This window comes from Pezoporus flaviventris, unplaced genomic scaffold, assembly GCF_033815535.1.
Source record: "Pezoporus flaviventris isolate CSIRO_AGI_PZ_B2104156 unplaced genomic scaffold, CSIRO_AGI_Pfla_v1 ptg000013l, whole genome shotgun sequence".
NCBI classification, from domain to species: Eukaryota; Metazoa; Chordata; class Aves; order Psittaciformes; family Psittacidae; genus Pezoporus; species Pezoporus flaviventris.
This window is the reverse complement of record NW_026892561.1, coordinates 8419350-8433910: the sequence shown is the minus strand read 5'-3', so window position 1 is coordinate 8433910 and position 14561 is coordinate 8419350. Positions and strand designations below refer to the sequence as shown.

The 14561-nt window shown below is 44.8% G+C and overlaps 1 protein-coding gene across 14 annotated transcripts in view; it reads left to right on the top strand.

The window, feature by feature from the left end:
* The window catches only part of PTPRF (protein tyrosine phosphatase receptor type F), a 397714-nt gene that overhangs the window by 302409 nt on the left and 80744 nt on the right, over positions 1 to 14561 (top strand). For all 14 annotated transcript variants that reach the window (XM_061451477.1, XM_061451480.1, XM_061451476.1 and 11 more), the window contains one exon: positions 1062 to 1172. In XM_061451477.1, the coding sequence (XP_061307461.1) occupies positions 1062 to 1172 (111 nt within the window). The remainder of the gene's footprint in view (positions 1 to 1061; positions 1173 to 14561) is intronic.

Here is a 14561-nt window from a genome sequence, read left to right as displayed (position 1 = left end):
TTCTTTCTTTGCAGCTCCATCTTTCAGTCTGCATATGGGACACAGTTAGGGGAGTTTAGATGTGACCGGTTTTGCAGTCATCTGTGCTAGGCAAGAAGTTGGGTGAAAGACCAGCCTCCCGGGCCAAACAGTGCTGGGCGCCAGTTGGAATGGTGTGAGCAGTTAGAGAAAACCACCTTAGAACAGTGCTCACTTCCACATCATGAGTACTCTACAGCTTACACATGTAAATGGCGACTCTGTGTGCTCTGAAAATTATTAAGCTGTTTAGAAGAACCTGTCATGCATCCAGCACCTTGGGGATGGGATCAGGTCACATCCTGACCCAAACTGTAGGATCAGGCATGATGGTACAAGGGAGGGTGACTTTCACATGAGGACCGTGCAGCAAAATGGGTGCATTGCATTAGTGTGTATCTTTGATGTCTCACACCGAGTTTCTCATCTTTTATATCATGTATCATGAAATCTGAAAGAACAAGATCACTGACATAAAGCTGACAAAAGGCGAAGTGTTTTCTCAGAAGGGGGTGTCTGCGGAAGGAGGGTGGTGAGGTGGGAGAGATGGGACTCTGCCAGTTTCTGCAGGAAGGCTGCAATTTGTTGAGCATTTGCTAGGCTTTGTGTGCATCAGATAAGAAACAAACAGCTACAGTTAGTATGCTTTGTGCTTGGCTGTTTTTGATTAAAGGCTTATTAAAGGTCCTTTTGTTAGCCAGGCATCCCATATGAAGCTGTGATTAATACGTGTGTATGTGTATGTTTTTATTCCTTTATTGAAGCAATGAATATAAGTGGTTGGGGTGGTTGGAAATACATCAGTAACTGGTTTCCTGTATATTAAAAAAAATAACAATAATCAGTTTCACAAGCTTCTAACAGAAGACTGGGTACCTTTTGGCTGCATGCTGGTACCCTGTGGGTCCAGGGGATATCACAATATATTTATCCAGGAAGATACTTTAAAAGCGTGGGGCATGGCCTTCCTTTTCTGAGGCTGGCTGTTTGAATACCAGATTTGCCATAACCTGACTTGCCTGTGTCCTTTTGTTTGTGTACAGGAGCTCTGCAAATAGAGAACAGTGAGGAGTCAGACCAAGGCAAATACGAATGTGTTGCAACCAACAGCGCAGGAACCCGCTACTCTGCCCCAGCTAACCTTTACGTTCGAGGTAAGAGCAGCTTCCACCCAAGGAGGTCACTCTCTTCCTGCCCAAAAGGCTCCATGGCTTTCAGTGAAGGAGTGTGTTCCCTGTCTCAGTGCCCTGATCACACTTTGTGGGTTGTGTGATGTGGCCTTTTCTTCAAAAAACACGAAGCTAAGGTCAGGGATATCTTTGATGCACATTGGGTTTGACTCACATATCTGGAAATCTATTTTGCTGTTTATATGGTGTCATGTAAAATGCTGAAATATGGGCAAAATTGGAATTCCTTTCTCCCTTGAACTCCTTAACTTTGGGTCATAGTTACTTTAATTGGGATTGAGGAATGCTTAATCCTCTTAGTATAAGCTAACCTTTGGTGACGTAGTGTAAAAATGGTCATGCTCTGATAAGCCAGAGGTGTTCAGCTCTAGGTGAGCCAATATTTAGGCCTCTGCTTTGGAATTTGTATCTTTAAAAGCTGAAAAGCTTTTTGGAATTGTCCTAATCCGTCTTAAATGCATCACTGGTTAAGCCTCTGGGTATTAATGGCTCACACTGGGAACCTACTGGAAATTAGCCACAGTTCATGTAAAGTTGATTTTTCTAATGGTTATGCTATGTTGCTGATTTAAAACTAGTTTCAATGTAGCAGAATAACTAGGTTTTCCATTAGGACAGTCTCCTGGCAGTTTCCTTTCTCTACATTAAAGGTGTTTGAGTTAGCTTGGAGAAAAACAAAGGTTATATTCCCTGTATATTTTCTGTTAATTTCAGCAAGAAAAAATTGTGCTGCTTCACATGGAACTCTGAATAACCACAGCCACTAGTTAGGAACCCATGGGAAATGCAGTTACGAATTTTCCCAAGAAGAGAAAGAAGATTTCTGTGTTGGTGCTACCCATTGTTTGTTAGGAAGTTAGAATGAGATTTTATTTCCACATAGTAAATCAACTGTCTAATAACAAAATGTCATCTTCATTTCTTCCTTCCTCTGTTCTGGAGAAAGAAAATACAATCTTAAAGCTGTATATGTATTGGTTAGTATGGCAAGAGGACAGGAGAACATGATTAAGTCTTCATGTGATGTATGTTTGCTTCTAGGGGTGGCTTCTGGCATTGCTTCCTTTGCTTATTCTGGGGGACTGCTTTTCTATTTTGCAGCGTAATTTGGACTGTAAGAGTCTTTGGAAGACTGAAGTACCCAATTAAGCATTATTCAGAAGATGAAGATGTATCTGTGCAGTGGAATCACTCATTTCACTCTCACAATGTACTTATGGATGATTTTAAATTCCCTGTATTCCTGCAAGTTCGTATTTCAGGCAAGCTGTGCTAAAACTCATCCCACATTGTCACTTGCACTCTGAGGGGAAGGATCCTAGTTACCAGGTTGGCTGTTGTTGCGTAAGTTTGTGTGGATACCCAGCCATTCTGCTGCAGTATTTGGAATGCTTTTGCTCCTGTGACATGCTCAGACTCCACATCTTCTGTTTTCTATAGAGGTGTGGCTGCAAAAAGACACAAGAGCTTCAAGAGGTAGAAGAACCTCCTCTTAACAACTTTCTGATTTCTTACTGATGAACACTTAATTTATAAGTGAATCCTGTAGGAGTGAGGAGTACACTGAATTCCACACTTGGCTTGTTGCTCAGCAAGGTTCATTTATCCTGTTTGGGCAAGGCATGGGCCGTGGATGGGCTGCACATGGGAGAGGTGATCCTAACGTTCATCAAAGGAAGCATGTTCTTAGACATATGCTGTGCTGTTAACTGTCATTTTGTTATACATAAATTTTTGGAACAAGCCTTTTTATTGCACATATAATCTTTACATTGGCAGTCTTCAACCTGTGTGATCCTGATAAAACCCTGCTGTATGTTTAAGACAGGGTACCCCATAAATTATTATTGGATGAAGTGTGCTGTGCATAATAGGTCCTAGATGGTATTTCATAGAATCATAGAATAGTTAGGGTTGGAAAGGACCTTAAGATCATCAAGTTCCAGCCCTCCTGCCATGGTCAGGGACACCTCACACTATACCTTATCATCCAAGGCTTCATCCAGCCTGGTCTTAAACACTGCCAGGGATGGAGCATTCACAACCTCCCTGGGCAACCCATTCCAGTGCCTCACCACCCTCACAGTAAAGAACTTCTTCCTTATATCTAACCTGAACTTTCCCTGTTTAAGTTTTAACCTGTTACCCCTTGTCCTTTCACTACAGTCCCTAATGAAGAGTCCCTCCCCAGCATGCCTGTAAGGCCCCCTTCAGATGCTGGAAGGCTGCTATGAGGTCTCCACGCAGCCTTCTCTTCTCCATTTGTGCTTACAGTTTCTCATAGCAAATGTTCTACAAAAAAAAAAAAACAACTTGTTACAATATCAGTTAATGACTTAAAAAAGTCAAACAATATTTTATTTCTTTAACAAGCAAGGAAAAAATGAAAGTGTCTTACTTTCTCAGGTCTGGGATGCAGAGTAAAAGAATCCTTGGTTTTCCTTCTTGTCATAGTCGTACAGTGTTGTCATTAGACGGATCAGTGACTTCCAGTAGGGTTTTTAGAAAGTGCCTGCATCTTTACTAGGGAAGACATTAATTAATGCTAAATTACAGTGGAAATTAAGTGTGTCGGCTGCCCCACCAGTGCATGGTGGTTTCCTAATGATTGACCTCCTTGCAGTGAATACCCAATAAGTTAGCCACTTTCTCTAAAAGCATGGCTGAGTGCTAAGCAGCAGTACTAATTCCCACCCTCTGTAGTTCTCAGGGCTGCTTGTGTCTGCTCTCATTTACAGCCTATTGTTTTTTCAATACTTTAAATGTTTGTTTCTCTTGACTCCTGAGGTTTCTGGTTTTGATCGTGTCCTCCCCTTTCCTAGCTCCCAGGTAATCCTTTGTAAGTGTGCTGTGTTGGAAAGCCCAGGCTCATTAGCATCTTTATCATACTTTTCATGCTAACAAAGGGAGATACTGAGAGCTGAAAAGGAGTATCCAGGCACTGCTCAGGGCTTCCTATATCAGTGAAAAAAAAGGAGGAGAAAGGAGCAGGCTACACCAGTGTCTTGTCTCTGTGAATCCTTTAGAGCCAGCACTTATGCACAGATGGACTTCATTAAAAGTTAAAACATTTCCACACCAGGGATTTGTGAATTAAAATGGATGTGTTTTTCTTGAAGCTATTATTTTCATTTAAGTGTGCTGGAAAGCAGCCCTCCTAAGCCTTCTGCATTTGGACTGACAGATCTATCTATCTGCTGCTGCAGAGCTGGTCTGGGGCTGGGGACCAGCACTGGAAGGTAACTGCCTCCTACAGATGCTCTTCAGCCTTCCATGCACAGACGCTTGCAGAAAACATCCAGACCATCAGAGGAGCAAAAACAGAGTGAAAGCCAGAGTGGGGAGCATGCCAAGGCAAGGTGGCTATCTGGGGCATCATATGGACTTCAAGGGAGTCACAGTGGCATATTCATATTCTATCCTTTCAGCAGAAATATGCTTGCCTGTGCTGGTCTGGCTGTTATTGTTACCACCACAAAGGAACGCTCATCCGTTTGTGGTCCATGGTTATATGCACCACAGTACATTGTAACAATGATTATATTTGGGACCCAGTGGTGCTGCAGGGAGAAGGGAGGGGAATAGAAATCTGTGGAAGATGTGATTCCTCTAATCCAGAGAGCTTGCTGTCTGATTTAGCAGCAAAAATCCAAGAAGCTGATTCAAGATATATAAGAAATTGATTTAAGAGTAGAACGTAGATTCGACCTAGTGTGGAATAAAAAAAAAGTGGTATCATTTTGTCATGCTCCCTGGGAGTATATTGTAATTGCACTGATTCACTTATGCTGTTGGGTTTTTATGAAGACATTTCACTCTTCATTTGCCTACACCTTCGGGGACATCTGCACAAAGAGAAGCATTTTCAGCCATAAGTCTTGTCTTATGAAATGCCTGTGAAGGTGGTGGCCTATGTGGTGCTCCCCTCAGTAAGAGGCACTGTTATTTTACTCTTCTCCTGTATGAAAGGGCTTTTTGCCCTTCTCTTTCTCTACACATGGCATTATTTTTTTCCTACTTCAGTGAAACAGATGAGCAGAAAGACTGTGTATAATAATATCCTTATTAATACACTGTGGAGTTCGCTAGGTGTGTTCCCCAGTGCTGCTAACAGCAGTGAGCAGTGCAGATGCTATTAGAATAATACTTATTGGAGCACTGGCTGCATACTTCCCATCAGATGAGAAATCTGTTGCCCAGTTTTCACTTCTTTAGTGCTGCTTGTCAGGCCCTCAAGACATGGTCCAGTGGGGTAAGTGCTGCAAGTTTCCTGGCCCTAAATACTACATCTGCTACATACTGTAGTACCTGCACAGCTGCATTTTAAAAAAAGGCTATTTAAAGCTGAATTGTCTCCTCTGTCCCCAAATCACAAATTAATAAATCAGCCTGCAATAAATACAAATGGTATTACTGCAAAAATCTGTGCTTTCTTGATCTGCTTTTTGAAAGGCCAGGCTAGTATTTCATTTGGCAGCAGGGAAACTTGCTTGGAGTCTGAAGGTTTATTTGCCAAGTTTCACTAAGGAGCCATCACCCAAAATGAAATTAGGTTGTGGCCCTGTCCCTAGCAGTGATTCTCTGGCCTCCACAGAGTTTTACACGTGGGGACTTGGCCATAGCTTAGGCTCAGACACAGAGGTAGCTCACTGAAATGGCTACTTGCAGCTGCATGATGCTTACTGCAATAGGGACCTTGTGTAAATAATAATAATTCTGAATGACTGACATGGGCCTGGAGCAACAAGACTTGAAGCCTTTAAAAAAGAACATTTTCTGCTTATGTAATATTAAAACAGCTAAAATAGCAACAGCAGTCAAAGCTCGAGGCTGTTGCCAGAAGGGTAAAAGCTCAGGACAGTGGACAAACAGCGACCAAAACTGGGGTTGTCTGAAAAATGGGGAATTGCTATATGCATATTCATGGCAGTGTGCTCCTTTAAACCTGCCTCTTGTCAGGCAGGGCTGTTGGAGGTGACATTACTTCACCAGAGAGAGGCACTGCTGGTGTGTGAGGGCCTGGCAGCAATCACAGACAAGCACAGAGGCTGGAGAGACGTATGAGGGAGATGCCAGGGTGACAGGAAACATGAACAGGCGGTTGAATCAGTCTGGATGACCCAGACTGCTGCTTTGCACAGATGGCTGCCCTGGACCATCAGAAGAAGCAAAACCAGGCTGCAATAGAGGCCAGCAAGTAATGACCCCTCAGCAGTTGGTACGTGTCTGAGGAGGGCTACAGGTCTGAAGGACCATGATTTCCCTGTGTACGCTGTGCAGTCCTGACCTCAACATGATACTGCAGTACAGCAATGCAACAGAGTGCAGTGACTCTTTGATGAAGAAATTGCAATCTTTTTATGGGATTTCAGTATTTTTAACTTCATCTTCTCTGCCCTTGAGTGCTGCTCCATGCTGAAGCTACTGCTATAGCCAAAGACAGAGCAGCTGTGGTTTGGGCAGATGCAACTTGGCATCTGAAGACTTCAATGTGCTGTATAGAACTGAACTAAATAAGCCTAACAGTTTTGTTCCTTGCAGAGTCCTTTGACAGTTAAAAGTGCAGTGTGAGACTCAAGGCTGATTATTTGTAAAATGACCTTTATGGAAAATAAGAGAGTGACTGGTGGCTCAGTGCATGATAGTGCAACACAAAAATGGACTCGGAAGCCTATTTCTCTCTTCTCCTTTTATGACATACATAGATGCCTGTGGAAAATTAGGCCTGCGTATCTGTGCCGACTAAATGTCCATTCCCACCCCTTCCATATCCACTTGCACAAAGGGTTAGGAAATCCACCTCTGGTTCTCTGAGATTTTCTGCTCTTAATTGAATTCATGCATGTATGTGTATGCACTATGAATGGGAAGGGATGTTTGGGTGCCCTGAGCATTCTGTCTGTCTCTCTAGGATGGAATATACTCATCACTGTAGCATGAGAACATTGTTCATTGCATATAATAGGAGGTTGTTTTAGTCTAATGTAATCTGGCATAAAAAAGACAATCTGTCCTTTTGTTCCTCTATACTTCTAAAAGCTGTAAAGAATAAATTTTGATTTATGTGGAGTCCTTGAGACACAAGATGTGCTTTTGGAGATAAGCAGGAACAGGTTCATCCCCCTCTAGTTTTTTGTTAACCTCTCTGTCTTTTGGATCCCAGAGTGTCTGGGTTTGCCTTTATCTTAATGCCTTGTGTAGCACCCGAGGGTTTTCAGCGCAAGGACAGATGCTGGCAGTTCCCATCAGAATACGGAGCCAATTGGGATAATAAACTTGCTGGTTTCTTTCAGGAAAGTATTAGCTTCCCACTCTGAAAAGCTTTAGAAATGTGTTCTTTTGTTTGAGCTAGCGATCTAAAATCTCAGACCTGTACATTTGTATCCTGGCCACAGCCCTCTTCCTTGTTTCAGGGAGCTAATGCCCAAGAATACACAAAAGCAGAGCCCTCCCATAAGCCCAAACTCATTCTTTCTGCAGCAAGCTGCTGTGGTTAGAGTGTTGCTGCTACTGCATAAGACAAGCATTTCTGTGGCAGGGTAAAAGCCAAATTCAATCAGCATGGGAATTTCTGCCTGCAGAGCACTGGAGCCGTCTGATGGGACTGGCAGACGCGTCTCTGATATGGCCTTGCTCTTTGCTTCTTTGCTGTTTCAGTGTGGATCTCAAAAGGAGCCCTCCTACCTCCTGGAGTTTGCTATCTTCTGGTGGCATTTCTGCTGTGACTTCACTTGCTTTATCTTGCACATAGACTGGCATGTTCAAGTTAGCTGCCAGGCAGCTCAGGTTCATGGGAACACGGGAACATGCCTAGTGAGCCGTGGTATTCTGCACAGGGGATACTCTGGGTAACCCCAGCCTTAAATCCTGAATCTCTACATGGGGGACAGATGATATCTACTGTCACTGCTCAGTTGTTTTATAAAAAAGCAGAAAAACTTGGTAAAACATGCCTTTTAGTTTAGGATTGGCATGGATAGAGAGCTGGAGATAAGGGAGTATGTGAATGGGATGAGATGAAACTTTCAATTTACCATTTATCAGGTTTACCTCAGATAAAGCGGCAGCTGTTTAAACATTAACTAAAGGGAAAAGAGAGAGAACTTTCTGCCCAGGTGTTCCCTCTTGCCTTACAGCTGTTCCAAAATAGCCTGCTACTGGGTTTTATTCCCCATAAACCACTAATATAGTAAGAGATTAAGGGATAATCCAGCAATTAGTGACAAATAGCAGGCCCTAAACTTGTTCCTGTTTGACAGACTGGAAAGTAATCTGTTTGAATTAGTGTGTTTCACATGTATCTCCTCACCTTTCCAACTCTAATCTGAAGTGTCAATATGTGGGGAAAGCCACTGCTGGAGCCTACTCCTGTCCATGCACACTGATGCAGTGCAGTCCCTGCCAGGCTTCCCGAAACAGAGCCCCTGGCTGGCCCTCAGCTGCAGCAGCACCTTGCCCCCAGTCAGGCCAAGTGGCACCACAGCAAGTCCCCTTGGTGTAGCTGGGGACCCATCAGTGCTTCCTAAGGGCAGAGGGGGGGCTCTGGGGCTGCTGCACTTCTGCAGCAGGGGTGGGTGCTCCTGTAGCTATTTAAGCAGCATCCCTCGATCCTGCATTTTTCACCAGCCTCTTCCCATTCTGTTGCACAGCCACTTTGACTGCTGCAGGATGGTCCATGCTTGCAGGACTTGGAGTCTGTATTGCCCTGTTGTGATGTTAGCTCTGCTTTCCAGAAATGCAGCCATTCATGGGTCTGCCTGGTTTGCCAGAAGCACTGTCCTTCCTGGGCAAGAGCAGGAAACAAATTTTCCCTATTGGGAAGAGCTGAGCAGAAGGCAGAAGCCCCTTGCTGTTTGCCGAGGCCATGCAGATTCGATACGCTCCATTAAATTAGGAAATAAAGCGGTGGCTTGGGAGCGGCAATAAAGAGGTTCCCTCCCGTCACAGGGTCTCACAGGATTAAATGAGCCTTATGTTAATGTTTTGTGGACCAAGAAGTATATCCCCTGCCTGAAGCTGGGCAGAGGAAACCTGAACCTTAAACTACTTGGTTTTGAGGATGTTCAGGTGTGGGGCCTTGCTGGATGTGGCACTCGCTTGTGGACCAGTTAAACTCTGGCTTGGCTGGTTGTGGTCCACTGATACGAGTTCAACTGAAGAAATGTAAACAACTGTTTTGCTGTTCTCCTGCAAGCTCCATTACGCTTCGTAGGCCACTGTTGTAGCTCATATTGGCAGTTTGTTGCTTGCTCCGTACCCTGTCAGTGTTGGTTAAAATCCTGTCCTTTAGTTGCTGGAAATGGCTGACTGTACTGTTGCACTGTATAATGCCACATGCTGTTCTCTAATTTGCAGTGTTTCTGCTGGAAAGCAAATTCCTCCCCCCACTTTCTCCTTCCCCCATCAAAAATGTGACTCATAAGCGCTCTTTAACTATCAAATCCACTTCTGTGTTCTCTCAGTGAGTGTTCGATTACAGCTAATACGCCACAGATCTGTAGCTGGAGTGAGGTCACTCCTGCTAGAGAAATAAGATCTCCTTTGTCTATAAGGAAAATGCAACTAACCTTCTACTGTCTCTCCCGCAGGAACAAAAACTGGGATCTGCTCAATTTTCTCTGGGTGTTTTTGTCCTTCTGATTTCTTGTCCATCTCTCACTCGCAGCACAGTGTACCAATAAGGCTCTCCCGAAACTGAGCCCAGCTGAGACTGCGCATGTCTGTCACTTGCCTAATACCTCTCTGCTGCATTTAGCTCTTTGTTTGGAGAGGGGGAGCAACTCTTCATGGTAGAAGATTTTTCATTCACCACTTGGAACATTTCTTTCATACTTGATAAAATTCGGATCTACACATATGCTCTTCCCAGTGTATGGTCAATAAATCAAAGTGCCTTTGCCATCATCTTTATAGCTCGAGTGGGTGTGTGGGAGCACATCAGCTTGTGTGATGGCTGGAGTCCCTTGCCCTGTGTGTGTGTGAGAGTGCTTTGCACATGTAGATATGTCTGTGCTTCCAGCATCTGGCCCAGCGTGGGGCTGCCCCGAAGCACCCTCCATGTGAGTATGCGTGGGACATGCGGTCCCCTGCACCCTGCCTCAAGGAGCGGTGAGCAGATTGGTGAGGCTCCCTGCTCCGGGCCAGAGCAGTGTGAGTGTGGCACACTCTTGTCCATGACATGGTGTGGTGTATGTGCACAGTGGGAAGTCATGGCTGACCTCTGTAGTCTTGTCTTGTCGTTTCAGTGGTGTGCGGACAGATGAAGCTTGGCCTGTTTTTACTCTCTGTGTTTTTCCTTGTCTTTTTTTATTCCCTCCTCATCTTCATCGCACTCTGCCATCAAACAAAACAAACTTTCATCTCTCAGATCAGCGAGAAGGTTGGTCCTTTTCACTTCTTATCCATCTACAGTACGCCACGTCAGATGGGACTTTCCAGTAGAGAGAGGAGAGCCATCTCCAAAAGGGGAGGGTGCCCTACAGACTCTGACTCCCTTCCAGGCACAGCCACAGTGTGCCTGATGAAATCTGCTTACTGTTTGCTGTGGCTCTGGTGATGGCATTGATACTTGCTTGCATGTCTTTGTTGCTTAAGATTTAAAATGCACATAATATATTCTGCATGCAAATACCAGCCAGGGCACCTTTATTCAAAGACAGGGTCGGAAGGAGTGCATGCTGCTGTATGTGGGGTCCTTCTCTAACCCATTACCTGTGCTAGGTGCCAGTGTAATACCTCTAAACTGCTGCTGCTTTCTGGCCGGAGATCAAGAGCAGTCTTTGGAAGCAGAGATCAGAATGATCTCCAATCCCCTCATGAGCTGCTAGGGAAGAGCAGGTTCCTCAATTTCTCCTGTAGCTTTAAAAGTTTTCACTTTCTCTAGGGGCAAAAAGCTTACTTTTTATCTCAGCTGGAGAATAACTCAGCATGCTGCCTCCCCTTGTCACAGGGCAGCAGGAGCAGCTGCCTGAGATATGGAAGGTCCTCTTGATGAGGCAGCTTCCCGGCTCCACTGCAGTTCCTACTCTGTGTGGCCAGTTCTCCATGCTCAGACAAGAGCCCTTTTCATGACCAGGTTTGCTTCTCCTTTCTTCCCTGGGGCTGGGTCTTTGTCTTGCTGGCAGGAGAGCAGGGAGCTCTGGCAATGGCCCCAGCCTTAGCGTGGGTGGCTCAGGGAGGCCCCTGGTGATGTGCTCAGGAGCTCATAGCCGCTCAGCAAAATCTGATTTGTACTTTGCCTTGCTCTGTCCTGCTGCCCTCAGAAAGCCAGAGGTGAATAAAGGACAATAGCAAAAGGCAACTCCATCTTTTAAATTAAATCTAGCTCCAGACCTTGCTCAAGGCACTCATGATTTCATGCTGAGGAAAGCTGGTGTTTTTGGCAGAAGTCCTCAACTCCTCCACCAAACAGGTACTATGTGGGTCTGTCCCTCCACACACACTGCAGGAGAGGGATGCTCACAGCAGCTCTCCAGTGCAGAGCTTCTCCCAGGGAGAGACCCTGGCTCCTCTCACAAATACCATTGGGCAGCTGCATGAGTTGGTCTTACAGTCATCACTGCAACAAGTTTTAACAAGTTGTCATAGTAGTTGTTCCAATACACTGACTTCACTCCTGTTTCTCTCCCTGGAATGTGCTCTCATTTAGATTGTACTGAGGCACAGGGCCCTTGTTGTTTACCCTCTAAAAATAGATTTCATAGAGGATAAAATTACCTGAGCCCAAGACAATGATGAAAAATGAGAACAAGGAAGAAAAGAGAAGAAATTAAAGCCAAGGCCCAAAGCCTCCCAGATTTCAGTATATTTGCAGCACCGCTGTGATGGCTCAGGCACCTCTGGAGAATGAACCTTTGACAGGGCACTTAAACGTTTTAGCCACATGGTTTAGTTGAGGGGAGGCAGCTGAGAATGAATATAAGCCAGCAGGAGTGGATAATTTCTCATTCTTTGTGTCGACCCCTCCTTCCTACCCCCCCAAAAATACCCACATACACAAATATTTAATGGGAAACCAGAAATTAGTTTCTAAATATTCCATTGGGATTTGCTGTGCTTATAATTCGTTTGGCACTGATAATTACATCTTACGTTTTTCTAGCTTTACTTAAAACTGTGTACTGCTAACCCATGCATTTAATTATTGCTCTGTGACTGCTACAAGGTTATTTATTAACGAGTTATTTTATCTTGATACAGTGGATCTTTTCTCTTATTTCCCTCCTTAATGTTGTGTTATTTTCATCAGAGAAATTTCAGAGAGCGAATGCAAATTGCATAGCTCCACAATCTTGCTCTCCCTTACTTTGCTATTAGTATGTCAGCATGCTGAATGCTGATGTGTCTCCAATGCTGCACCACTGTAATGATATATCCTCTTTTATATGTGGTTGTCAGCGCAAATAATTAGACCTAAAAGTTATAGCTGAAATATAATCCAAAAATGGCAAGGCCCTGTTTTGGAAATTGTCTATAAAATGTCAGCACTCAAGGATGCATTGGGAGCATAAATAGTACAGCATTGTTTGAGCACAAGATTAGACTGTAAATGCATTTTTTCTGGTTCCAATTTTTCCTCTCCTGCTGTTGATTCTGTCAATAGATTGTGAGACTAGCAACTGCCTTTCCATTTGAAGTCCTTCTTTAAAATGATAGCACTAGGGTGAGATGAAGGGTGTCTACAGATGAGTAAACTGTGCAGACTGATGATCATGTTTGAGGATATCTCCTGAATTCATTCCGAATCAGAGGAGGTGGTTCCTGAGGAAGGCGGGAGTTCTGGGCAGGGTAGCAGTGTGGCTAGAGCAAGAGCACACCCCGTGCAGCACAGATCCTCCAGTTTGGCTGGCTGGAGTAATGAAATTGGGCAGTCTCACCTTCCTAAAGACGTGGCCCTGTGTGACTCTCTACTAGTCATCCCTATTGGGAGGTTGGAGCAGAGTCCTCCAAACTTGTATTTTGCTGTGCAGGGAGGAGCAGCACAGGCCAAGCAGCACTAGTCCTCCTTCAGTCCAAACAGGTCTTCAGACTGCTGCTCCTTTGTGCAGAGAAAGAGTAAAGGGGAGAGGATGTCAGGATAGTGGAGCAGGACCAAAGCAGCTGAGTGCAGAAGCAGGCAGAGCATAGGCACAGCTCTCCATCACCATTGGGCAGCACCCATTGAGCCTGTGATGGGAGTGCCAGGAAAGGGGAAGATGAAGCCCAGAGTTAGATGTTAGGTAAGCATGGTGGGGAGGAAACCCAGAAACAAGCACAGACAAGTAGAGGTCCCTGCATTTCTGCAAGCTGGAGGGAGGGGCTTTAGCATTGTCATTTGCTCAGCTGTACTGTGGCCAAGACAGCCAACAGGGAAAAGCAGTTTGGTTTCCCCTTCCCTAGCACAACCACACGGTTTTGGAAGCATTGGCGCTGTTGTGTTTCCAGCAGTCTCGCCGTATGCCAGCAGTGTCTCAGCACGCAAGAGGGAGGCCAATGGCAATGACCTGTGAGCCCTCAGAACTCATGCTCAGACCTCAGCCTCCAAATCTTGCAGGCAGTAGCAAGGAGCGGGGGGGGGGGGGTTCCCTGTTTCTCCAAGGGAGTAACATCACCCTCCAAGGGAACCTGAGCCGTTAGGAAACAGCCGCTCCTGTGGTGAAAGGAGCCGGGCAATCAATTCATGCTCTTTGCTCTCAAGGCAAGGAATGTGCATGTTAATGCATGCTGAATTATTAACATTTCTCAATCTCAACCTTTGTGGCTCTTGTGTTGCCTGCTCTCCTCCTTCCTCCCCATGGTACCCCCAGTGAGTAGAGAACCAGTCTCCATGCTGTCTTTTCTCCTTGTCCTGTGGGATCCAGGGCATGGCTCAGATTGCGCTGCTCTGCTCACTGCTCTTGGGTTTCACTTCGCTTCCCACTTTCTACCGGTAGAACACTCTCTACCAGGAGGCGTGCTAAATAGTGGAGCAGCACAGAGCCCTTACGGTGCCTATTCTTGGGATGAATGACAATGAATCTCATTTTTGACAGTCTGCTGGTTGAACTAAACCTCTGAATTATCCTATTGTTCATTGAAATCATTCTAGTATTCACAGCAGTTTTCCCTGTGCTGTCCCTGCAAAGCCTCCAAACCACCTTCTTTGATCTTTATCCAAAAAGAAGTACATAAAAAAATAAAAAATTGCAAATTCTTGTCAAGAAAACTATAATATAAAAGGAAATTTCATTGCTGCAATAAATGAAGAACAACAAAATTTTCCAGAGCACTTAAGGTAGCATCATGGACTTGCTAGCCCATGTGATTTGACTTGCAAATTAGACAGAAATTCTAAGAATGCTGCTTTTTGAGGCATTGTACTGATTTAAATTATTA